This window comes from Canis lupus, chromosome 30, assembly GCF_011100685.1.
Source record: "Canis lupus familiaris isolate Mischka breed German Shepherd chromosome 30, alternate assembly UU_Cfam_GSD_1.0, whole genome shotgun sequence".
NCBI classification, from domain to species: domain Eukaryota; kingdom Metazoa; phylum Chordata; class Mammalia; order Carnivora; family Canidae; genus Canis; species Canis lupus.
In genome coordinates, this window is record NC_049251.1 from 9,383,004 (window position 1) to 9,409,657 (window position 26,654).

At 49.3% G+C, this 26,654-nt stretch overlaps 1 protein-coding gene across 1 annotated transcript; it reads right to left on the minus strand.

Moving 5' to 3' along the window:
- Positions 1–815: 815 nt before the first annotated feature.
- PLA2G4D (phospholipase A2 group IVD) lies at positions 816–26,654 on the minus strand. Its single transcript, XM_038579876.1, has 20 exons — positions 26,610–26,654; positions 21,285–21,357; positions 20,960–21,096; positions 20,264–20,395; positions 19,322–19,362; positions 18,952–18,994; positions 17,535–17,598; positions 17,046–17,182; positions 16,166–16,276; positions 16,001–16,038; positions 15,684–15,819; positions 15,238–15,374; positions 13,804–14,026; positions 8,061–8,178; positions 7,581–7,718; positions 7,243–7,350; positions 6,927–7,103; positions 6,486–6,652; positions 5,248–5,434; positions 816–4,101 (listed from the first exon to the last, which is right to left on the minus strand). The coding sequence occupies exons 1-20, from the start codon at positions 26,652–26,654 to the stop codon at positions 3,875–3,877; spliced, it is 2,439 nt and encodes an 812-aa protein (XP_038435804.1). The 3' UTR covers positions 816–3,874.

Here is a 26,654-nt window from a genome sequence, read left to right on the forward strand (position 1 = left end):
GGGCCTGACCTCTTTAGAACTTTGTGTTAGCATTTGTTGCTCCAGTCTTCCAGAGCATTTCCCAAGTTGAACGTTCAAAAATGCCAGACTGTGGTTCTAAGCACATTCCTCTGGCAGACAATATGATTTCCGAAGTAGCTTGCCACACAACAATTTCTCAACCAAGCCCACCACAAGGCCAGAAGTCTTTAGATAGCACCTCATCATGCTCATCACCACCATTCTTTCAGGCTACAAACTCCATCAGCCTCTTCTATAGATCTTTACTGGCCTTACATCCCTGAATCTGGTCTGTCATAATGTTTGTCACTTTCTTTCTCTAGAATGTCCCTCAGGCTTCTCTGTGGTTCTCCTTGCTTGCTCACATTGATGAAGCCAGCTGCCATGTTGGGCCCTGCCCTGTGGACAGGTCTAGTAAAAGGAAACTGGGGGTGGCCTCAGGCCAATAGCCCATGGAGACCTGAGTCCAGCCAGCAGCCACATGTGTTGCTGGGAGGCAGAGTCTTCCCCAGCTGAGCCTTGAGCTGATGCCAGTGATAGTGATGGCCCAGCTGACACCTTGACTGCAGGGGGCCAGCTACATCATGCCTGGATTCCCAGCTCAACAGAAACAGAATGAGCTTCAGGAAATGGTTACCAAGAAATGGAGATGGCAGGCATCCTGATCTTGTTCCTGAACTGTAAGGAAATGAGTCTAAGATTTCACAATTCAGAATGACAAGGCATTTTTTCTTTTTCTAATAGATACTGTATTAGCATTATTCAGAGAAACAGAACCAACAGGTGATATGTATATACATATATATGGGGGGAAGAGGAGGGCAGAGAGGGAGACAGATATTGATTGATTTACTGTGAGGAATTGCCTCATATAGTCATGGCGTCTTTGTGAATCCAAAATCTGCAGGGAAGGCTGACAGGCTGGCAACTCAGGGAAGAGTTTCAAGGTGTCCAAGAGTTTCAATGCAGTCTGCTGGAAGAATTCCCTCTTGCTAGGGGAGGTCAGTCATTGTCCTATCAAGGCTTTCAACTGATTAGACGAGACCCATCCATATTGTAGAGAGTAATCTGTTATACTCAAAGTCACCGTTAAATGTTAATCTCATCCAAAAACAACCTTCACAGAAACGTCTAGAATACTGTTTGACCAAATATCCAGGCATTGTGACTCAGCCAAGTTGACACAATTAACCATCAGATACCCTATATCAGGTTAAGTAAATGTGCTTCCATCTCTAATTTATGAAGAACTTTTCATAAATCTTGAGTTTATGTTGAATTTTAACAAGCAGTTACTTTTACATTATTATTCTCATTTGGTCTACACATTGTTAAGTAAAAGTTGACAGGAAAATGAAATATCTTTCAATTCATTCTTTGCTGTTCCCACTGCCACCACCTGTGTTGAACAGAGCAGATTGCCAGCACAGGCCCAGGAGCAGTGATGAGGGAGTTGGAGGGCCTTCCTGCCCCTCAGGCATGCAGGAAGGCCCTCCAGGTTTAGGAGGGGGCCACAGGCTGCAGGAAAAGCCTTGCACAATCTCCGTGGAGCTCGGGTGGGCCTAACAGCTGCCTGAGTTGCAGTCCCCATTCAGACCAGAATGAGACCTCAGGTTGTCAGGGAACCTGGGGATCAGCAGCTGGCTAGTCAAGGGGTTGGGGTCATGCACCAGGTGTGGCCCTGAGCCTCAGCCCTGCCCACTCTGGGGCTGCATGGAACTCCTTGGCCCTCTCTCTGGCTTTAGGGAAAGTCATAAATAGAACACATCTTTGTTTTTTTCTACTTGTGCCCTTCTCACTTCAGAGGGGCTCTGAATCAGCCAAACTGCAAAGTTGAGGGTAGAGTCCCTCCACACTGCCAAGTCTGCCCAGGACTTCTGACCCTGCTTACAAGTTGCTTATCAAACTACCGCCTGACAATAGAACCCTGGCTTCAGACATCAGCCACACCTTCAGGGTTCCCAGGACGACCCTCTCTTCAGGCCAGCTGGCTGCCATTTCTGGGGTCCCCCAGGACCTCAGATTTGATAATTGGCCAGAATAACTCACAGAATTTAGGAAAGCTCTGTACTTACGATTACTGATTAAAATTTATAGTGAAAGGATACAGAGATGCACATGGCTGTGTCCAGGAGGGTCTAAACGGGGAGCTTCTAGACATTCATTTGCAATTGATTTTCAGTGAGGGTGTCAAGACAATTCAATGGAGAAAGAACAGCCTTTTCAACAAATGGTGCTGGAAGAGCTGGATACCCACATGCAAAAGAATGAAATTGACCCCGTATCTCACACTGTATACAAGAGTCAACTCAAAATGGATCAAAGATCTAAATGTAAGGGCAGAAGCTATAAAACTATTAAACGAGAACAGTTGTAAATCTTCATGACCTTGGATTAGACAATGTTTTTTTAAATATGACACCAAAAACACAAGTAGCAAAAGAAAATATAAATGGCACCATCAAAATAAGAAAGCTTTTGTGCAACCCACAGATTAGGAGAAAATCTGTGATCCATATATTGGATCAGGGATTTGTATGTAGAAAATATAGAGCATTCTTAACAATAAGAAAAAGACATAACCCAATGAAAATGGGCGAAAGATCTGAATAGACATTTCCCTAAAGAAGATCTGTAAAAGGCCTACCATATGTGAAAAGATCCCTAACATCATTAGCCACTAGGGAAATGCAGATAAGATATCACTTTATACCCACTCCAATGATTAAAATCAAAAGACAGACAATTACAAATGTGGGCAAAGACGTGGAGAAATTGGAGCCCTCCTGCAATGCCGACAGGAATGGAGAGTGGAGCAGGAGCTTTGGAAAACAGGCTGGCAGGTTCTCAAAAGGGGAAGCAGAGAATTATTATAACCCAGCAAGTGCACTCCTAGGTAGATGTGCAAAAGGACAAAAAACATTGTCCACATACAGACTTGTACGTGAATGTTCATAGCCACACTATTTGTAACAAAGAATGGAAACAACCCAAGTGTCCATTAACCAATGACCATAAGGTAAAATGTGGGCCACCCACAACTGAATTTTATTCAGGCATAGAAAGGATGAAGTACTGATGCTTGCTACCACATGGATGATCCTTGAACACATCATGCTGAGAGAAGGAAGCCAGACACAAAAGGCTATATGTTGTATAATTCCATTTATAGGAAATGTCCACAATAAGCAAATCTATAGAAACAGAAGGTAGATTAGTCATTGCTAAGGGCTCGGGAGGGAGGGTTGAGGCTGACAGCTAAGGGGTGAAGGGTTTCTTTTTGGGGTGATGAAAATCTCAAAATGACCGTGGGGAGGTTTGCACAACTCTGTGAATACATAGTAAAAGCAATCGAGTTGTACCCTATAGATGGACGACTTCTGTGGTATGTGGATTACATGTCACTGAAGTTGCTTAAAGATAATAGAAGAGTGAGGAGAGGAGGAGGGGATGAAGAGGAGATTCTCAGGACACGGCATGATGATGCCTGATGTCTGGAGCCACCTCTCGGTCAGGCCATGCCCTGCCCTGCCTGCCCCCACTCCTGGTCTGACACCTGCAGCTTGTACCCCAAATCTGTTTTGCCTGGCAGGAAAGTAATCACATGTAAACATTTGTCTGGTCGGACCAGATATTCTACACACTGATCTGGTGAGGAGTTACTTTCAGCTCCTCCCAAGCCAGTGATGAAGGTAAGGGAGAACTTGGGGTACCAAGCAGCCCGTCTGGGCCATGAGACCCACTGCAGAAGAGGCCAAGGCCTGGACAGCCCGGGAACTCCAGCCCAGTGAGGGCTGTGGCTGTACCCAGCTGTGCTTGGGTTAAGGCCCTAGCCCCTGGAGGGTCACCAAAGCGCTGGGGTCCCTGAGCAGCCTCAATTCCTCGCTGTTGGAGGCCTGGTGCCCAGGGCCCGGTGCTCCATGGCAGTCCTCAAGGCCTGCAGAATGGCGCCCTGGCTGTTCCGTACATTGTAGTCACTAAGCTGCAGTAGATGATCAAAGTCCTCCTCCTTATAGGTCATGTTGAACAGGTAGTAGGGTGAGGTGGTCCCAGTGAGATCCACCTGGCTGGCTGGGAGCTCTGCGGGGCTGCGCTGGACACCTGCCCAAGGGTGAGAGGGGTGAGGGGTAGGACCCAGAGGCTCCCCGAGCTGAATAGAAGGAAGCCTCGTGGCTGGTCGTGGGCTTGGGCTGCTCCTCCCTGAAGGGGCTCCTCACTCTCCACCACCCAGCCCTCTGTTCCTTTGCCTAGAAATATAAATGTGGATAGCAGGGTACTGTTTGGAGATATGAAGGGTTGGCTGCTCCCCACACTTCCCTGCAGCAGATGCACTTCCACTACGTGGGCGACCCCATGATCTCTCTCTGTTTCACCTTCAGGGACAAGGTGGAAACAGCTGGACAACAAAATCATTCAGGCTAGTGAATATTTCTGAAAACTCATGATGGAAACACGAGTCTGAAAGCCAAAGGGATCTTTGTTTTGTAAGAACCAGTTTTGGTCAAGAGAGAGAGACAGAGATAGAGACAGAGAATTCCAAGATGTGGGCTGAGCTTGTTAAGGGTAAAGCTGGAAGGTTTGGAATTAGAGTGGGAACCAGAAAGCCAGGAATCACGTACAAAAACAGAAAATAGGCTTTCCCACCAAAACGGCCTGAGCAGTTGGCGGGAGGTAAGGATTGGAATGCATGTGATGATGGTTTACATCTAAGGGACCCCAGAGTAGAGGCCCAGCTTCCTGAGAAAAGACCACAAGCTGGGCCAGGGTGGAAAGGTAAAAGCCAACTGCAATCCCAGGTAGCTTCAGGAGAACCTGAGAGCCAGGGGCCTGGGGCCGCTCTGCCCTGGCTGTCTAGCCCTCCAACCACACGGTGCCCGGGCAGGGGTAGAAATGTCTATAGACAGGACACAACGCAGGAGGGCCTCTGGATACAGGGTTCCCACACACCACCCCAGAACAGGAGAGCAGAGGAGCCCAGGTGTAGTTGGGGTGTGCGGGCAGGGGATCGGCAGGGGGTGGGGAGGGTGGCAAAGGAGCCTGGGGTCCTGACCCGGCCCAGCAGCACAGTGACTTTGCCAGCAGAGAGTCCCTGCAGGGATGTGGCATCCCCAACGGATGTGTCCCAACGGGGTGGGACTAGCCTGCGGACCTCCTCCCTCTGCTGGCCACAGGAGCTCTGGGAAGGGTGAGCCAGTGCCTCTGAAGGTCCAAGCTGCCAGGCTGTTAGGAGGGGAGGGGACGCCTTACCGGGGGCTGAGTGGTCCTTGAAGGAGGCGTTGACCAGCGGGAAGTGCAGCAGGACAGGGGCATCAGGGCAGGTGGGGTCTGAGAAGAGGTGGCACTCTGTCGGCTGGCGTTGGTCCTGAGGGCTGGGGTCCACTCGAGGGAATGGCAGTCCCCGGGCCCGGCAGTATAGCTCAGTCTGCTGCAGGGCCTGGTTGGGGAGAGGGGAGCCCAGAGAGAACCAGCTACTTCCTGGTCATCTCAGGTCAGTGCTCTAGGAAGTGAATATTCCTCAGCCATTAGAAACCACAAATACCCACCATTTGCTTCAACGTGGATGGAACTGGAGGGTATTATGCTGAGTGAAGTAAGTCAGTCGGAGAAGGACAAACATTATATGGTCTCATTCATTTGGGGAATATAAACAATAGTGAAAGGGAATAAAGGGGAAAGGAGAAAAAATGAGTGGAAATATCAGAAAGGGAGACAGAACATGAGAGACTCCTAACTCTGGGAAACGAACTAGGGGTGGTGGAAGGGGAGGTGGGCAGGGGTGGGGATGACTGGGTGACGGGCACTGAGGGGGGCACTTGATAGGATGAGCAGTGGGTGTTATTCTGTATGTTGGCAAATTGAACACCAATAAAAAATAAATTTATATAAAAAAAAAGAAAGAAAGTGCTACGATAGCTCTAGCCCAGACTGACTGCTCAGTGTTGAGACAACGTGGTCCTGACCCGTGTGTGACCAGCTAAGATACATAGTGCCTCAGAGGGAGGTGAAGGATTCCAGTGGTCTGCAATGTTGTTTGGTCAAAATCTTTAGGTGAGGGGTACAGACTTAGCACTCCTGCTCCCATTTGGGATTCTGTTGCTAGGTTATTCAAATCCCATAGCCTAGAGGGCCTCAGTAGGGGACCCACTTCTGTACCAGGACCCTATCCTCCCCTCACTGCCCGCCCCCGCCCCCCCCCCCAACTGCCCTGGCTCCTAAGTCCCCAGGGAAGATTTGAGGGGATGGATGTGGGCAAGCCAGGGGCTCCTCCCAGCTTCATCTAGCAGTTCTTCTTGGGGTGGGTGTGTCCTGCTTCCTCCCTGCCCACCTGTCCTGGAAGCCCAGGGCCCCAGCATTCCCACAACTCCTCCCAACCAAGGACTCTGACAGGAGCCTGTCTCCCTTCTCTCCCTGTGGGGACCCAGGAGCCCTGCAGCATGGCCTGGCCTGCAGAATGTCTGGGGTTCCCAGGGGGTAACCAGACCCACCTCAAAGGGTGCGGAGAGGGAGTAATCCAAGGAGAGTATGAGGTCCAGCCTTCGGCCTGGCCGGAACATGGAGGGACAGCTAGTGTTGAGGAAGTAGCCAACATCTACCAGGCAGAGCCGGGGCTCCTGAGGGGTCAGCTGGCCAGGGGTGGAGTCTAGCTGGCAGTCTGATGGAGGAGGCAGTGTCAGTCAGGGGCAGCCACTCCGCCACAGATCATCTACGCCTCCGACTGCTTTTGCTTCCATGTCTCCTTCTGACCTCTGGTGTCACTCTCTGTATGCACACGCCACTCAGCCCCTCCCAAGACCCTCTGCTGGCCAACCCAGAAGGGGATGCTTTGGCACCCCCAAGTCCTCTGCCAGTCCTAACCATGGTCCATCCCCCAACCCCCACCAGGAGCCCAAGCTTGTTACCTAGGGATACAGGACAGAGGCCCTTACCTGCCCAAGTGGAGAAATCTTTGTGGCTACAATAATCCTGGTGCAGTTGGAGGCCCCGGAGGAAGTTGCAGCTGTGCTGGTGGAGTGGCCTGCTTGTCAGGAAGCCCTTAAATGCCTTGGCCAGGGCCGTTCCAGGTTCCAGCCATGAGGAGGTCGTCAAGGAGGCAGGAGACTCCTCTGGGCTCAGAGAAAGACACTGGTCCAGTGAAAGGCCCTGCAATGCCTGGGCCTGCCTCCCCTCTGATAGCGCCCCTCCCCCAAGCATCTGAAGAGGAAGTGGCTTCATTCCAGGCTCCCCTCCAGACCCACTTCTTACCCAGGTTCCTGATCTTGTCCTTGATGTGCTGCTTCCAGGTGTCACCAGAGTTGGTGAGGTCGTACCAGGCATCCAGCAAGTTCAGGGAGAAAATGTTGCTCCAGATACCTGAAGGCCAACCACCCCCGGAAGTCAACCTCAGGCCTCAGCACTCCACTTCCCATCACCCCCGAGGGCCGGGTGGAAGATGGGAGGCAGGTGGGCTGCTCCTGCAATGGCCCTTCCCCAAGGCCCAACCCCAGCAGCCCCCAGGCCCAGAGCAGGAGAGCAGGAACCGTGCGCAGTCAAGGGAGCCTGGCTCAGGACTGGCCAGAATCTCGGGAGTAACCACCACTCACCTTCCAGAAAGCAGATGCGGGACTCCGGGAGCCTCCTCATCAGCCGCCCCATGAAGAACTCGGAGCCAAAGAGCTCCGTCGGGACAAAGGCTCCATACTTCGGGAACCCGACCTCATAGGGGGAGAACTCCACCCACTCTATGGACCAGAGGCAAGAGGCAGGAATGAGAGGAGAGTGGGCTGGGGGGAGCTCCAGCTCTGACACTGCCCCCCCGCAGGCCCCAGCCTCCTCCCTGCCTGGCTGACTCCTGGGCTGACCGCTCCCCCCTAGCACCCACACCACCAGGACAGTGAGCTCTGCTGCCTGCCTCATCAGTCCATCAGAACTGCCTCCCTTCCAGAAGGCTGAGCGATCTGTCTAGGAGTTTGCTGCTTGAATTCTCTGAAAACCAGTGGGGTGCACAGGAGGCATGTATGTGTGCGTGTCCGTATGAGTATGTGTGTGTTGGAGGGTTATGTGGGCGGGACTGAAGACTATACCCTTGAAGTCGAGGGTCTCCAGATCGTTCTCTTTGACATTGAGGCTCAAGTAGAGGGGCAGAGGGTTCTGGCCCTGCTCCAGTGCTGCTCTCTGTTCCGACAGCTTCTGATCCATCACCTGGGGTGGGAGGCATGAGGCTCTAGGTGCGGTTGGGAGCACCCTAGAGGCAGCAACCCTACCAGGACTTGGGGGGGGGCACAGGCTGAGCGTGAGGAGGCAGCTCACCATTGGAATTTGGGTGGCATGGGTGGGTGCACCCATCCGGTTCCCACTCCCACCCCCATATTCTGACCAGATGCAGGGTCACCACGTAGGCCTACAGAGGTTGCACACTGCATATCTCAAGAGAATGCCATTCACAAGGACTACAGTGTCAACAGTGACACTCCACCTCTGCTCCTGTAGTGCATGGCCCATCTTTGGGGGCTGAAGGGTGGAGGGGATGTGGAACCTGATGCACAGCCACAAAGGCACACAACGCACACACACGTATCACTTTCCAGAAAGGACAAGAATCCCTTTAGTATACGCTGTAAGCTCTGTCAGGGGATGGGCTGCCCCTTCTAGGTTCACATGAATGCAGTCCAGGTCTCAACCCCTCTGAAATGTTTTCCAGGCATCCTTGCCTCCTCCTCGCCTGCCCCCCGCTTTCCTGCTTTGCACAGTATGAAGTTGTACCCCACTGTTTATTCTTGCCCCTTTTTCCAATTTTCTCTTCAATAAAACTCAAGGTTCTGCCTTGATGGCAAGAACTATGACTTGCCTTTTGGGAGAGGCTCCCAGAGTTCTAGGGACACAGAAAGGTCTCATTCTATCCGGACCAGAGATGCCAATTGGGTTCATTTCCAGCATCAGCAGGGTTAATGGTGGTGGCTGCCTGGAGCCCTGCCTCGGGAAGGAGCCTGCCACAGATCCTGGCTGCTTCAGATAGAGCGGGACCACACATGCACTATCCCTCTCTTGGGCTCTCTCAACTGGAAGGCACCTCACTCAGCAGCTAGACCAAGGGGGTTCCCAAACTGCCCGATCAGCCCTTATTATCTGATTTACCTAGAGAATGTGCTATAGACAGGTTACTAGGTTTCTCCTGAGAATCAGCAGAAGCCACTGAGGAATCTATTTTTTTCTTCAACCTCTCCAGGTGATTCTGATGATCAGCCAAGTGTATGTCCCGGGATTCTAGCCCCACCTTTCCAATGAGGAGTCCCCCTCCCATAGCGGTGGCAAGGCCCCAGCATCCCCCAGTGTCCTTCCTCTTCCTGCAGCCCTCTGTCACTGATGTGTCATCCTGCCCGCCAGCTCTACAGTGGTACCTACAGGAAAAATTCCCAACTGCTCAAGCCCCTGGCACCTTGTGTCAGCTACACATCAGTCCCGCAGATATGAATGTGTGTATGTGCTAAAGAGGGAGGGAGCCTGATTAATAACTGCAATTTCTCTTCTCAAAGTCTTTTTATTCAGGAATCCTGTTTACCTGCTCTTTTGACACATATGATGAGGTTAAATGTGTCCTTTTACTCCAGATGCACTGTTTCTGACCTGGGGTAAAGGGTCAGCACACCCCTCCATCTACTGAAATAATACCCAGTTTTCTTTTTTCCTTTTAATAGTTCGCCAGTGGTGGCAGGCCTCTGGATCTCCAGCCCCAGCCCCCCGCCCTGTTTCCAAATGAGCATCCCCAACCCTGCACAATCCTGATGACTCAAGGGACTCCCTGAGGTGTAGAGGCTGAGTGCAGTGTTGGCGATGCCTTGACAAGGTCTAGGCATTGCATGGGCAGGGGGGCAAAAGGCAAAACCTTTCTGGCCAGAATTGAAGGAAAACATGTAAGACCTTCTTAATTCAGGAAAAGACAAGAGAAAAACTAGAAGTTTCTTCCTGAGGCATGATGAGCAGCTTCTAAGCAGTTTAGTACTTGCCAGCAAAAGGTTAAAGAAAAAAGTTTCAAAGACATAGTTTGAGAAGCATTGATTAGAACTGGTATATTTTACAAACAATTTTTTTTTCCCAAAAACTAAAGCACTATTATAGGAGGGTGTAGACTAATAAGGTTCTGTGTAAAGTTTAAGGTATACTATTTCTCTAATAATAATATTAATAACATTGTGATTTCTTATGGAGTTATATTTTCTGACATTTAAAATGACTTTTGGAGCTGTTCAATAGCATAAAATAGAGATAATAAATGCTTTTACCTGAAAACTAATTGGAAATACTTACTAAATTTGTCTGATTTAAGAATTATTTTAAAAAGCATACAATGAATGTTAGCTTTAAGAGATAAAGCATGATAGCTTAAAGAATATTTGAAAAGCTCTAATATTGAGACAAAATTTTTAAAACCATGTGAGCATTCATCTTTAAGGATACATTATTTGTTCAATAATACAAGATTTTTTTCTTGTGAATCAAAACCACCCCAAACCTTACTGTCTTTTAAAAAATGACTATAAATCTTGTGCATAACACCATGCATTAAGTCCTACCTGAAGGATCAGATTGTAATTAAATAAAAAGTCTTCTCTATAGCCTCAGGTCAAACTGATTTTTTAGCACTTCATAAAGTAAACAGTTAAAAAGAGCTTCTCCCAACTCTATAGTAACTAATTGCCTCCGCTGGGCAGAAAAGGCGTTAACAAAACACAATATCCTCACAACTGAACATTAGCTTAAAATGTAGATCAAAAGAATACATAGGATATATTAACAAGACAAATAACATTTCAATTAGTTTAACTGGTTTTACAAATTAAATGCCATTTCAATAAAAAATCTTTTAAAAATTATTTAATCTAGAGAGAGAGCACACAAGGAGGGCAAAGGGCAGAGAGAGAGGGAGACAAGCAGATTCCTTGCTGAGCAGGGTGTTATACAAGGGGCTTGATTCTAGGGCCCTGAGATCATGACCTGAGCAGAAACCAAGAGTCTGATGCTTAACCAACTGAGCCGCCCAGGTGCCCCTGAATAAAATTTCTAACATGTCTCGTGAAACTTGACTAGTGGATTCCATAACACGTATAGAAGAACAAAGGGCCAAAAGGAACCAACATAATTCTGAGAAAAACCAAGGTGAAAGATGGGGTTAAATCTGCCCTGTCAGATACCAACATGTATTACAAATGTAGTCTCTAAACCAGTACAGTATTGGCACATGTTCAGAAAATTTGTCCCATTAGAATGGAAAAAAGCGCAGGAAAAGTCCCATGAATATATGAAACCTGACATATGACATAAGTAGTAATGTGATTTGTAGAGAAAAAAGAATAAGTGACATTTGGAAAGTTTGCTATCCATATGGAAAAAAATAAAAGTGGATTTGTGTTAACATAATACTTGAAGATATATTCTGGATGAAGTCCTGTGAAAAACAAATCTTTAAAACTTTTATAAGGATACATAGGAAGATATTTTATAACTTTAGGAGAGGAAAAGATTTCTCTAAGAGGCCCCTAAAAGCACAATCCATAAAGGAAAAGAATGATACACTGGATTATATTAAAATTATACATCGAAATCCAGAAGAACAGATAAAGGATTAATATCCAGACTCTACAAAGAGTTTCTAGAAAATATTAAAGATGAATTAATAGAAAAATGGAAAAGGATTTGAGTAGGTGATCCATGGAAGAGGAAGTCCCAATGACAAATATACTTGAAAATATGATCGGTCTCACTAAAAATCAAGGAAATGGAAAGCTACAATAAAATTTTGTATAACACCCATAAAATGAACAAAAAATTAAGTCTGAAGCATGTGTAGAGAAAAAGAAACTATGATACTCTGATGGTGGGAGTGTGAATTAATGAAACCTTTTGGAGAATAATTTGGCAACAGATAGGAAAGCTGAAGATATGTGTACCCAATGACCTAACAATTCCACTGCCAGGTATATATCTTCAAGGCTCAGAGAATCTCTAAAAGTTGTGCACAAGCAGACTTGTACAAAACCATTTGTACAAGTAACATATTTTTCTTAAGGATGTATAATAAAAGGTATACATAATAAAATATATAATAAAGGTAAATAAAGCATGTCATATAATTATACATTATGTATTATATAATATGATAATGTATACAGACTGAAGATATGAATGTGATGATAAACCTAAATTCAGGGTAGTGGTTACTTCTGGGGATGGGAGGGAAATGGGACTGGGGAGGCATCTGCAGGAGGCCTCAATTCTTTCTGTAACATACTATTTCTTAGGCTGGTTGGTAAGATCATGCATATCCGTTACATTATTCTTTGCGCTTTATGCATTTTCTTAGATCTGAAGATTATTATAACATTTAATAATAAATATTACTTTAAAAAATATATTACTTTTATAACAAATATTTTTAAACTAATAAATAAGAAATAAGAATTGTTGGTAATTTTCAAGTAGCATTGTTCTTACCAGCAAGAATAAAATTTTTAAAAAGATTTTTAAAAATTTATCTATTTGAGAGAAAGAGAGGACATGAATGGGGGGGGTGGGGGGGCAGAGGGAGAGGAGAAGCATGCTCCCTGCAGAGTAGGGAGCCTGATGTGGGGCTCTGTCCCAGGACCCTTAGATCATAACCTGAGCCAAAGGCAGATGCTTAACTGACTGAGCCACCCAGGTGCCTCAAGAATAAAATTTAAAGAAAAAAATTCAAAGTAAATTCAGTTTTGGTTAGTTTACATGATAATCTTTCTCGGTCAAACTCCTGACACCCAAAGATAAGGTAAGAATATTTTCTCTGCTAATATATTTGTTAATTTGTTATGCATGTTAAAGATACTTTTTTGCATTTTAGTTGTTCCAAATGCTTTAAAAGAAAGGTTCAGATAATTATATGTGGTAAAACAATACTAGAAAAAAATTACTGATTTTAATAATTCTATCAGTTAATATAAGATTTAGCAATTGACTTACTAAACTTTCCTTAAAGAAGCAATTTGTAAAAAATGTTTCTGCTCAGTTTGGTCTTTATCGTGTTACAATAAACAGTAAAAAAATATAATAGCTAACAATGCTAACTCTAAGCCAAAGCTCCACTGAGTGCTCATAATAAGCCTGTGAGATCAAAGTACTATTCTCACTCATCGCCACTGAACAGATGAGAAAACTGAGTCCTGAAGAGGTTAGTAGCTTGTAACTAGTCGCTTAAAGAACACATAGCTAGTAAGAGGAACTGAGATTAAATCCAGGGAATCTGGCTCCAGAGTCTGTGCTTTTTTTTTTTTTTTTTTTTAAGATTTTATTTATTTATTCATGAGAGACAGAGAGAAGGGAGGCAGGGGGAGAGGCAGGCAGGACCCCGGGATCAGGACCTGAGCTGAAGGCAGACGCTCAACCACTGAGCCACCCAGGTGCCCCTGGAGTCTGTGCTTTGAACACTACCATGAAGATATAGAAGAAGACATTCTATATTGCAGTATTAATAAAATTAAAAATATTCAGGCAATCTCACTGACAAAATGTGAAAGTTTTGTTTACTTAACTGATTCAGGCATTGACTCATCCCTAAGCTCCTGAGAGATCCAGAAATCTCTATTTCACGGCAATGAAGTGAAAAATAGCCTGACACAAAAAGGCAGCATCCCAAAGTACAGCAGATGCTGAGACACTGTGGTCCCCATGTCCTTTCCCCACAGATCCCAGCCTCCCGCACCCTGCAGGATATGCCCACGCACAATAGCTAAGGGTGCAACTGCCTTAGCCCCGAGGCTGGTGTGCTCACATCCTGCCGTGCAAGCATCGGTGCCCTACCTGGCCATGTAGCATAGACTCCAGCACGAGAGCCCACAGGTCCACAAAAGTTGTGGGGTAGCCCTGCTTGGCCCGCAGCTCCAGCTCCTGGCGGTAGCTTGCTAGGCGCTCTGGGGAGAAGGCCTCCAGCTTGCTCTTGGCCAGGTGCTCCCTGGCATATTTGATGGGTCCTTCAAGGTCCTTCTGTGACCACTCAGGGTCCCCGTAGAGGTGGGCCATGGCCCTGGGAGAATAAAGGGACAGTATGGTGGGAGACGGAGGCCCAGCTTGGGTCGCTGCCACTCCTCCTTGCCACTGTCCCTCTTCTCCCAACATGGTGCTCCTGCAGCCCAGGCCCTGTCATCTGGAAAATATGTCTTGGGGCTTTCTCTCAGATCAGCTCTGTCCAATGTAAATATAATGTGAGCCACATATGTAATTTGAAATTTCCTAGTAACCACATTTTGAAAAAGCAAGAATAGAACAATAACAATTAATTTTAATAGTATATTTTAATTCGATATATCCAAAATTCTCATTGCACCATGTAATCTACATAAAAAATTAACATAAATGTGTATTTTTTCAACCTAAGTCTTCAAATTTTATATTTGTAACACATCTCAATTTGGACTAGCCACATTTCAGTTTGTTGATAACCACATGTGACTAGCGGCTACTCCACTGTACAGAGCAGATCTAGACCCTACACCCATCTTCATGGGCCTGTCCTGAAGAAGCCTTTTAAGACTCTGCTTGTCAATAGCCATCACCTAAAGTCCCCTGAATTTACTCCTCTTTTACTACTTAAAGTCACATTTCAATAAGACTCAAAGGAATGAATCTCTAACAGTGAAAAGTCCCACCTCATTATAATCAGGGTTGGGTATAGGGAGGTAGTGTTGTCTTTGGGTAAGATAGCATCTCTTCATTGAAATTTCTTCATCTATACTATAGGGACAGTAAATAATAAACTACCCTAGAGAGTGTTATGTGGGTTTAAATGAGGTAATAATGATTAAAGAAAAAAGGAGCTACCAATTTGGGGTTCCTGGTACATGTCAGACAAGGTAGAAGTGTTTTACTTGGGCTATCCTACTACGATCCTATGGAGTATGTACTACTATCACACCTATTTTGGAGATGAGTCAACTGAGAATCAGAGGAAATAAGTTGCCCAGTAAGTGCTGTTGCAGAAACTCAAACCCTAGCTCCTTCTGAATCAGCTGCCTTACTCACACCTCTTCTGTCGTGTGGAATGGATGTCCTACAATGCCTCTCTCACGGGAGGACCTCTGTGATATATACTTCCTCCCTTTTGAGAAAGCCACTTGGCACCCATCAAACCGTACTGCTCACACCCACTTGGCTTCCACCATAGAGGGTTCCTCTAGTGTCTACCCCATCCCCTCTGAGACCTGATCTCTCTACTCTTCCAATCCCCAGGGCCCTCACCATGTAGAGCCTGAGATGCCACTGAAGTAGGTCACACAGTCCAGGAGGCCCAGCTTCTGCAGGGCCAACAGGTGGCCGTAGAGAGAGGTCATGGCCCGGGCACCTCCTCCTGTGGCCATGATGCCCACAACAGGGACCTGGACCATACACAGACATTGGTTGGCTTAAGGACCAGGATGGAGCTGCTTCCTGGCTCCAGGGAAGGGACCTTGTGGTCAGGCCTGATGGAGTCAGGGTTAGACCTAGCACCCCAACCCTCCCTAGCAAGTGACAGCTCTTATCCCTGGACAGGACCTGAAAGGGAGTGAGAACCCCAAAGCTTACCCCCACCCCGCATGTCCACTCCCATCTCTGCTGACAAGAGTGTCTGGAGAGGGCAGAGGAATCAGGTACTTCCTTAAGGCCATTCCAAGGTATTGCACCCACATTCCCCTGTACCCCCAAACCTCATCTTCCTGTAGGTCTCTGTCCAGCTGCAGGGTCTGCTTGAGGGCTCTGGCCACCACCCGTTTCCTCCTGCTCAGGAAAGCTTTCTCCTCGGCACACAAATCATAGCCCAGGCGCACAGCCAGCTCCTTAGGGCTGGGACAGTAGACGATCCAAGGGTCAGGGGGCACTACAGAGCTCAGCGGCTGCCTGGCCAAGCCCATGATAGCTGCCAAATTACCTCCCTGCTCCCAACCCCAGGGGCCATCCTTTCCACAGCAGCCCCCTGCCTCGCGACCACCCTGCACTGTCCCCCACAGATAGGGATGTCCCTTACCAGCCCTCAGCCTTGAGCTGCAGCCTCACTCCTGGGGTCTGAAATCAAAGCAAGAGATCAGGTTAAAATATTCTAGACCCTGGGGGCAATGTGGGTATCCCCTGGGGGCCTGGACTCCCCATCTTTGTTCTCACTGGCACTTTCCATGCAGTTGAGGCCACTTACATTTATAACAGGAACGTTAACAGTCACCTCCTTCCCCATGGCCAAGGACCTCAGGGGCACAGTGAGGTGCCCAGCTGACTTGTCTGAATTCCAGTCATTGCTTTCAGAGCTCTGGAGGGAAATATTCATTCATTCAACCAATCCTTACTGAGTATCTAGACAGTGACCCGGACAGAGTCCTTCTCTGATAATAGAAAAATAATCACAACACTTACAATTTTTATAATTCTAATTATTATAATTGCTAATTATTAAAATACTTGCTAATATTTTTGTTCTGAGGTATGTATATGAATTTATAACAAAATAGGTAACGAATGGATGTTAGCAAAAGTCGTAAAGGAAAAAAATGTAAAGGAAATAAGCAGTGTGATATGATACAATAACCAAAGGTGGGGTGTGGGAGGTCAAGGAGGGCCCCCCTGAAGAGGCCCCCTTTGAGCTGAGATCTAAAAGAGGAGGAAGAGGAGGAAGGAGAAGAGGAGGAGGAGGAGCTGGCAGTCTTGGAAGGAGGGAGAGACAGGAGAACACAGAAAGCACTTGGCATGTTGGGAAAGAGACAAACACTGGAGCGTCGTGAAAGGGGGGGAGCGTGGAATCAGACGAGGCAGCAGAGCAGAGGTGGGCAGAGGCCAGGCCATGCAAAGCCTGGCAGGCACAGAGAGGGCATTTATCCGAAGAGCATCGATGCAGGAGCCATTGAAAGGTGCAAACAGAGGCTGACGAGGCACAGCAGCCCCTGTGCCCGCTCTGGGCTCCTAGTGAGTCTCCCTGTGTGCCAAGGGCTTAGCACCTAACTTGGGGAGATGGCGCTGGCCTGAGAGGGGCCATGACAGCTGGAGCTGGCCCAAAGTAGGAGAGCTCCGGAGGCAAGACCTACCCTCAGCCGCACACTCAGTTCTGTCTCTTGGGCTGCCAGGTAATGGAAGCGGAAGGCAGAGGCCGTACCCAGGGCAGATGTCTGCGTGTCCTCATATGACCCCTTCAGCACCAGCTCCAGCTTCAGCTGCTCCTCATCTAGGTAGCATAGCAAGTGGGCAGATTAGCCCGAGGGGAATGAGAGCCAGGCATCTGAGCCCAGACCCCAGGAAACTGGCAGCACTACTCCAACAGGGTTGGGACCTAGAAGCTTGGACCATGGTAGACCTGATTCTGGAAAGGGCCCCCCCACAACCCCCATTGGACTCCCACCTCCTGCAACATACCCTCCCCCAGGTCAGGGGACCCTCCTGCCCAGAGGAGACTTGTTGCCTTTGTGCTGTGTGAGCAAGAAGAAAGAGGTTGAGCTCTGCCTCTCACATTCTGCCTGCACAGGTTTCCCAGCCACCCCATCTAGCAGAGACCGGATCTGGTTCTGAGCAGACCTCACCTGTGACCCGGGCTGTGCTCTCGGCACTGTCCAGACGGACATCCAGGCATGACAGCTCTCGGGCCTAGGGCAGACCAAATCATGGGCAAGGGGCTCTGCAGAGAAAGCTGAGGTCCCCTCAAATTCACCCTCTGAGCCCCACTGTCCCAAATCCACCACACACAGAACAGGAAGTGGGGGCCAGAGTGGGATGGGAGGCAGAACTACCACCCTCCACCCCCAATCTGCTACGACTGCTAGGTCAGATGTTCTGGAGCAGCCAGGAGAACCCCTACCTCCACCCCGTGCACACCCCTAGCAAATCTTTCCAAGATTTGCCAAACTTCAGGGATCTCTGAAGGCCACCCAACCCTCAGGCACCGTTTGGCCTTCCTTGCATTTCTCTGTGGACTCAGCGTGGAGGGTGCCTTTCACAACTGCTCCCAGAACAGTAACATGCAAACCATGGGTCTACGGGATGACGGAACGATTAGGGAAGCCCTTAACATTTTAGCAACGACAGTATCTCCCGCTGGCCTGCCGCTGACCAGCTTGCCAAGTGAGCCTGCTGCATGCGCTGCAATGCATGTCATCTGATGCCCGAGCGCACCCAGCTCCTGACCGACTCTCTCCCATCCACCTGCTGAGTTTATCGACCCACCACTGGTCTTCATCATCTCAGATAAAAAGCAGCTGCCATAGGTATGACGATTTTAATGTGCATTTATTGAAACTAATACTAGTTCATCAAACAGGCATGGGTACAACCCTGAGGGCAGAGGCCTCCTGCAGTTTGGGGCTCTAGGTGACTTATCGCACATTAAGACTGGCTCTGCTCCCCCAAGTCATGCCTGTGATGCTGGCCTGTGACCTCTGAGTAGAAAGCTTCTAGTGCATTCTTTATCACCCATTCCTGTCCACTGCAGCTTTGTGAGCTTGCTCTGTTTTAGAAGGGCTGACCAAGACTCTCTACCATCTCAAGGAGGAGCTGACTGACCCCCTGCCTCTTACCCAGAGTCCCCAGGCTGGAAGCACAGCACCCTGGAAACTCCCTCTGAGCCTCTGCTACTTTAGTGCTATCATCCCAGCTGGGCCGGCTTGCATGGCTTCCTCATCACCTTCTGAGTCTAAGAACTAGGAGTCCATCACAGGTGATGAAACACTATCAGGAGCACCTAAAATTGCCCCGACAGTCCCTCAGCCACTGGATCTTGGGCCAGAAGCTCCTCCCAGTAGAGACTGGGCCTCCCTCCCTCCATGTTTCTGACAGGCCCCAGCCCCAGGGAACCACCTAGCTGGGAGGCCCCGGGGTGGTCTTACCACAAAGTCCTGTCCCCGCCTATCCTTTCTGCACCGCCCACCTCAGTGGGTGCTCTGGGGCCCTGCCCCTTGCTCCCTCTCACAAGCCTGGGGAGGGTGGGAGGGGGGGGTTGGTTACCACAAGGACGTTGTTGGTGATGAGGTTTTCTGGGCAGTCTGACCTGGAAAAATAAAAACACCTGGAGCTCAGCCTGACAAAGGCAAATGCTGCTTGCACTGAGCTGCCCCCAGCACCCATAGGGCCTCCCTGGGTGATGCTGAGGGACCCTAAGATACCATTCAGGGTGAGGGAAGTACTTCTGAAGGGTGCAAGGTGAGGAGAGAGGGGGAGAGTGGGGCCAAGGAAGCAGTGACCCCCTTCTCCTCATCCCTCCAAGAGGACCCCCCAGTGGTGGAGACACAAGGGACAGAGAATCTGGGTCAAAGACATTTCCTTCAGTAAAGCCTGGGTCTTGAGACACTCCCTGGGCTGTGTGATGATTACTAACGTTTTTTCCAGCAAGAACTCCACGTCCAGCTCCTCCTGTCCCTGAAATCAAAGATGAGCAAGTCATCAACTTTTACACCTATCTTTGGAGCTGACAGTTCTTGGACTAGGCACTGTCTCATCTCGAGCAGTCCCCGGGGGAGGCGCGGTATTACGATTCTTCCCACTTCGCAGACGCGGAGATTGAGAAGTGGGGAGAAGATGGGCTACTTGCCCAAGTTACCCACAAGCTGAGAAGTCTGCAGAGAACAGGTCTCCCTTCTGGCAGGGCTGAAGGAGATGAAGAGCACAAGCCAAAAGAGGCTTTTTTTTTTTTTTTTAAAGATTTGTTTATTCATGAGAGACACAGGCAGAGACACAGGCAAAGAGAGAAGCAGGCTTCCTGAGGGGAGCCTGATGTGGAACTTGATCCCAAGACCGCGGGATCACGACCTGAACTGAAGGCAGATGCTCAACCACTGAGCCACCCAGGGGCCCCCAAAAGAGGCTGAAGGATGCCCAGGGCCCATCTCTCCCATTCTTCTCGAGGGGACCTGACCCCAGAACCCTGCCTCCCATTCCCTAGCCTTCACCTGCTGGAGAAGGAGGAGAGACCTTCAAAGAGCAGGCCTCAGGCACTGAGGCAGGAGAGATGGAGCCACGTCCCAACTGCCCCAAGGGTTAGTTACACTGAGCTGTGTTTCGATTGACATTCAGTTCATCACCACTAGAAACTTTCCTCCCACAGTTGGCTAAAAGCTCTTGGTTGAGTGATTCAGTCCTTAACAGTCTAGTAAAGGCTTCTCCTTTCCTATTAAAATGCAAATATCTCAGGGAGGGGTTTCCCTCTTGCTGAGGATGAGTTCCAGGCTGCAGCATCCCACCAGAAGGGAGAAGCTGTGTGACTTCCTCAGCCTGGGGCCTAGAGGGGTGGGGTGCAGAGGGGTGGGACCTCCCCACTTACCTGGGGACGCAGGGAGAAGGTCTTCCGGAGCAGCTCACCTGGCTGGACTTCTGAGACGTCATAGAGAACCTTGAAGCAGGCATCATCCTCCGTGACTGAGTCCTCATCATAGACATTTAGCTCCAGAACATTCTGGGGACCCGCAAACAGCAACTTAGCTCATTTACCCATTACTATACTTCATACCTGTTGAGCCTTTACTTGATACCCAGGGTCAGAAAAGATCATTAGGCCTGCACACTTTGTACTTCAAAATAAAAATAATAGTAAAACGTAAAAGCACTGAAAGGAAATCCAGCAGAGTTCCTAATCTCCCCCCCGCTAATTTTTGTTTTTATAAAAATAACATTATTTCAGCCTTTCCTCACCTCTGTACCCTACATGCTCCCAAGGCACCATATGTCCTGCGCACTGTACTAGGAGTCTTCCATGCATTATGTCATTTAACCTCATAACAACCCCATCAGGAAGGTATTCTTACTGTCTCCATTCCGCAAATGGGCACAGAGAGGACCAGGAACTTGCCAGAGGTCAGGCTCACAACCACACAGTGGGTCCCACATTCGTTCCCACATGGCACACCCAGGCTGGGAACAGAGACACTCATCCCCAGGGCCTCTAAGCTGGGGGTGGGAGGGGAGTGTGCTCCCAAAGAAGGGTACAGCCTGTCCTTGGGTGCACGGTCCTGGCCTTTACCTTGACCTGACTCTGGATTAGGAAACTGAAGGTCTCATTCCATACAGGATGGCTGGAGTTGGTGATCGTTTTGGTCTTGAACTTTATTCCAGGTGCGGTTGGCAACTGCAGGGTCACATAGGGGTCTGCCTGGCTCACTGCCAACGTCAAGAAACCAGGGGGAGAGAGAATTCCTTACACTCCTCTCCTAGGGGCCTCACCAGGTTCTTACCGCGACCCTGGCAGCCCCTGTGGGCAGCCCAGCCCAGCCTCCAGGTTCTGGTGGGCCTTTCCCATAGGACCAGGTCGTCACTATACCCTTGGAGCCCAAGAAATAGCTACTCACACAGGTCAGTCCAGCCCAGGTTCCGTGCCTCCAGGACCCTCACAGTGAGCTGCCAGCAGGCAGAGGCCTCCCCCTGGAGAGAAATAACAGACAGCTCAGTTCCTCCTGTTACTCACGACGGGGCCCACCACTGTGAGCTGAGTAACGCTGCCAGGAGCTCTGGGACCAGCCTTTGCCACCACTGTCCTCAGGGCCGTGGTTCTGGGCATGGCAGACCAATCGGGGGTAGAATTTGTGGGGCTCCCCTCCCCTGCCGGGACAGAATTGGACAGCATGGTGGTGAAAGCAGGGAAATGAGGGCCTAAGGAGTGGCCACCACACTGGACATGTCAGTTTGGGGCTGCCCACCCCCAGAGCTCCCAGGGAAGGCAGCCCTTTGGTGAAGCACAGGACTCTGCTGCACCCCACAGCGCCCTGGAGGGAGGTGGGACTAGCAGGCAAGCTGAGCTACTCCCCCTCTCTTGGGTATGAAATAGGAAACTGCAGGAGCATCAGGCCACTAGAGGAGCATCAGGCCACTACGGTGAACAGGAGGCCATTGTGTATCTGCCCACTGACAGGCCTGACAAGGAGGAAGAAGAAACTGCGAGGTCACAGGCTCATGGGGGCAGACGGAGCAGAGGTGCTGAAGGAGAAGGAAGGCAGACGGGGAGTGCCAAGTCCTTCTGGGGACAAGCACAAAGGGCCTCTCCTCAAATCCCTACTGCTGATGCCCTTCACACTGCCTGGAACCCTGGGACCTTGGGCTTCTGTTCTTGAGGCCTAGCTATGTAGCTTTTTCTGGGCGCCCTGCGCACGTTTCTTATGGAAAACCCCTGCGATCAGAGACCAAGGTAGCACTGTGCTTGTGGGACAGACCTGTGGCCTCGTGGGGCCTCGTGGGGTTTCATTGTGATGAAACCAAAGAGCTTTTCTGCCCTGTGCCCTCCAATCACCGGTCCCCTCCGTGCCTGTGGCCCCAGAGTCTCCTGCCAGGAACCCGCCCGGGCTCTGCACAGGGCTGGCTCAGTGTGCACGACCAGCTCTCTATTCCCATAGAGAAATTTAAAGGACGATGGGCCCCAGCAGAGGCACTCAGGACTAGTGCCCTGTGGGTCCCCGCCTCACTCTCCTGCGCCTTCCTGCCGAGTGTCTTTATCATTCCTGTCAAGTTTCTGGTAGAGCACTAGTGATGCCCCAACCCTCTATGCATCCTCCCCTTGCCCCTCAAAAGTATACTTGTTTCTCCCCTCTTGGGGATTAACTCCAGTGCAATGTTTTGACTCTACAGGCCTTAAGCCAGAGCTCATAAATGGCAGAGACGGCTTCTTAGACCCCGGTTCCATTTCCTCCCTGCACCCAGATTCCATCACTGCCTGCCACAGAGAAAGTGCTGGCCAGGATCCTGTGGCCCTGGAGGGAGGGAGAGCCCAGACGCCCCCTCCTCCGGACCATAGCCTGTGGGCTGCTCTAGAGCCACCCAGGGCTACCAAGTGCACCCGGCTGCTCCTACCCAGCCAGTCACCATGCCCAGTTTGAGCATCATTGTCCATTTCTCAGTCTGGTCACCAAAGCCTCTCAACCTTAGGAAACCCATTGTCCCCTGGCAGGATATTTTCCCCAGGGTGAAGCCCCATTTCTCATCGCCTCTAAAACCATCACTAGCACAGAGCACCACAGGATGGGCTGTGACAATAAATACAATGTCAGGTCATTACTCAGGGAGGTGGAGTGGAGTGGGCAAGGCAGGCTCCCAGCCAGGATATTTGGACCTTAACCTTGGTACTCTGCTAACTTGCTGTGTGACCCTGACAAGTCACTAAACCTGTCAGTGTCTCCATTTCCTCAAATGTAGTGGGACTAGTTAATAGAGGCGAAATGTATTAATTCCTGTAGAATGCTTAGCAAAAAAAAAGAAAAAAAAAGCAGTTTCTAGATAATTGCTCTTATTACTATTTATTCAGTGCTTGTCATATTTCTAGGTGCTGTACTAAGCTGATTACATATCCCAACTTAATCTATCTTCCTGACAACCTCCTAAGGTGGTACATACAAGTGGTACTCTCATTTCCTCCCATTTTACGGATGAGAGGATTGAGACTCAGAAAGGACAGCTTCATCAAGATAAGAAGCTTTTGCACAGCAAAGGATACAGTCAACAAAACTAAAAGACAACCTACAGAATGGGAGAAGATATTTGCAAATGACGTATCAGATAAAGGGCTAGTTTCCGAGATCTATAAAGAACTTATTAAACTCAACAGCAAAGAAACAAACAATCCAATCATGAAATGGGCTAAAGACATGAAGAGAAATCTCACAGAGGAAGACATAGACATGGCCAACATGCACATGAGAAAATGCTCCGCATCACTTGCCATCAGGGAAATACAAATCCAAACCACAATGAGATACCACCTCACACCAGTGAGATTGGGGAAAATGAACAAGGCAGGAAACCACAAATGTTGGAGAGGATGCGGAGAAAGGGGAACCCTCTTGCACTGTTGGTGGGAATGTGAACTGGTGCAGCCACTCTGGAAAACTGTGTGGAGGTTCCTCAAAGAGTTAAAAATAGACCTGCCCTACGACCCAGCAATTGCACTGTTGGGGATTTACCCCAAAGATACAGATGCAATGAAACGCTGGGACACCTGCACCCCGATGTTTATAGCAGCAATGGCCACGATAGCCAAACTGTGGAAGGAGCCTCGGTGTCCATCGAAAGATGAGTGGATAAAGAAGCTGTGGTTTATGTATACAATGAAATATTCCTCAGCCATTAGATACGACAAATACCCACCATTTGCTTCAACGTGGATGGAACTGGAGGGTATTATGCTGAGTGAAGTAAGTCAATCGGAGAAGGATAAACATTATATGTTCTCATTCATGTGGGGAATATAAATAATAGTGAAAGGGAATATAAGGGAAGGGAGAAGAAATGTGTGGGAAATATCAGAAAGGGAGACAGAACATAAAGACTGCTAACTCTAAAAAAAAAAATAAAATTAAAAAAAAAAAAAAGACTGCTAACTCTGGGAAACGAACTAGGGGTGGTAGAAGGGGACGAGGGCGGGGAGTGGGAGTGAATGGGTGACGGGCACTGGGGGTTATTCTGTATGTTAGTAAATTGAACACCAATAAAAAATAAATTAAAAAAAAAAAAGAAAGATTCCTTTAAAAAAAAAAAAAAAGAAAGGACAGCTTGCCATAGGTCACAAAGGTCAAGGCCAGAGCTCACATCTCCTATGCTGTTCTACCTTCCCAGGATTTTGCTCCTTTGTAAAAGCATGCAAATTTCCTCCAGTGCCCTGGAGATATGGAAACAGTAGAATTTCACAGCTTTGTTTTAGACCAATATGAATATTGAACTAACTAATGTGATTCTCCTGAAGGCTTTGGGGCTTCTCTTTCTCTGTTGAAATGCCCCTCCCCCATCTGAAATACTGCCTTAATTGATGACTGATCCTGAATGCTATATGCTATGGAGGGAGGGCTTTTCCAACAGGGATCCCCCCCAACGCCCTCCAACCCCCCCCACCCCCACCTCCGCTTCCTGTAGGATCCTGAGAGTACTTTCCTGCTGAGAGTCTCAGCCACTTTTCTCCCAATGCAGGGACCCCAGAGCCTCCTCTAGCCTCCTCCCTGTGTAGAGGTTCAGTGTTGGCTCTTGCCCATCACAGGGGATGGGACCCAAGCAAGTATGACAGGGCTGGAGTCCCCTTACAGGAGTCCAGACCATGGGCTCTGTACCATGGGGTCTTCACCAGGAAGAGAAAAATGAGCAAGCTGCCTTTCGGCCTGCTGGCCTCCATTGGCCCACTGTCGTAGGGGAGGTTGGAGGGAGGAGGAGTGGAAAATTCAAGAACAGCCTCAGGCCCTGTATCTCCTGAGTCATGCTGAGCTGATGGTCCTGGATCACACAGCAGGCTTGTCCCAGAGCAAGTCCTAGATGGCAGGCCTGCCCTGTCAGCCCAGCTCCAGCAGGAAAGGCCTGGGTGAAGCCACTGCTGAGGCTGCCCTAGGAACCCACTTGAAGGCTGAGGGTTAAGTCCTGATCTTGGAGACTCAACCAGTCCCAACAACATCAGCTGGAGACAAGGTACCTTCCAGGCCTATGGGCAGACTCAAGCTCCCAGGGTCACTGCACCATAGGCTTCAGTTTTGCCACTGGGCTGGGTCTAGGGCAGGCAGAGGGCAGCAGGAAAATGATGCCCAGACTTCTCCAGGAAGATGAGGATGAAGACAGATACTGCAGAATCCTCCACAGCTGGCTTCTGGGGCTCAAAGCCCTGATGGGAGGAGCAGATTGAGCCAGAGCTGTCCAGCCCCTCCACTACCCTGCTCCTGCAGCCCTGGATTCTTCCCAGAGTCCCATCAGGGCGTTTTCACTGGTGTCCACCTTGGTGGGTGGATGCCGTGCAGGGAGGGTGGGGGCATCCTCTAGACCTCAGTCTGATAGGGGCTGGGGCAGCAGGTGCTGTCCTTCAATGGAGGGGTCCCTTCTATATTTCCTAGGATTGCCTGGTACCTGGCTTGAGCCAGGCAAGTCTTCTCCAGGGACACCAGTCTGGAGCTGCTTGACTGGATTTGACGCGGGTCTGGGTTTCCAGAAGCCTGGCAAAGTCTGAGAATGAGGATAGTGAGCTTGATACACTTAGCCTCTTTCATGGCACTGTGTAGGGCACCAGGAGAGACCTGAAGAGCCAGTCCCTCTGGCCGGGGTCCATAGCAGAGGATGAGAAATCTGGGCTGAGAGGAAGCATGTGGAAGGAGTGGGGTTAGCAGTTTGTAGACTTCTTTGACCTGGTTGCAGCCTCATCTCTTGGCCCAGTAAATAATTGGCTGTGGATAGGGAATTGGCCTGGCAAAACTCTTGAGACACACAGGGTGGTTCCTTGGCCCCAGCCAGTTCCAGAAAGTCTACTACCTGCCGTGATGAACTGTGGGCCTGGTGGGGCGTCCTTGTGTGACACGCAGCCACTGTGTTCTCTGACGCGGCATGTGAGCTTTTGCAGAGAGGAGGGTGAGAGGCTCTAAGGGGGAGGCTGGCTGGTCACTCATAGAGGAGAGGGTAGGCTCTGGTCTCCCAGGCCCTCACTTCTATGGATGCTGGTCATCAACCTACCCCACCCACTCCCCCTCCCCATCCCCAAGCATAGACTCTTTTACCCCCTGCCTCCCATCTTTGACCTCTGCCTTGTCAGAGACCCCAGCTCTGGTACCCGGGCCTTCTGCAGAGGCCAGAATCACCTTGGTTTTAACTGTGTCACGCTTCCCATAATGCATCCCAGCCCCAGGCCTTGCCCTGAGTGATGCCCATGGGCTTGGCGACACTGTTACCTGGTGAGGATGGCCAGGTGGTCCCCTAGTTGTCAGTCTTTCCAT

Excerpts from the sequence above, each read along its gene's own strand:
- PLA2G4D (XM_038579876.1), bottom strand. The coding sequence starts at position 26,654 with ATGGAAAGACTGACAACTAGGGGACCACCTGGCCATCCTCACCAG. Across the intron at positions 7,719-8,060 it reads GGAGACCCTCGACTTCAAGG|AGTGGGTGGAGTTCTCCCCC; the intron begins GTATAGTCTTCA and ends TCTGGTCCATAG. Across the intron at positions 6,653-6,926 it reads AGATTTCTCCACTTGGGCAG|ACTGCCAGCTAGACTCCACC; the intron begins GTAAGGGCCTCT and ends CTCCTCCATCAG.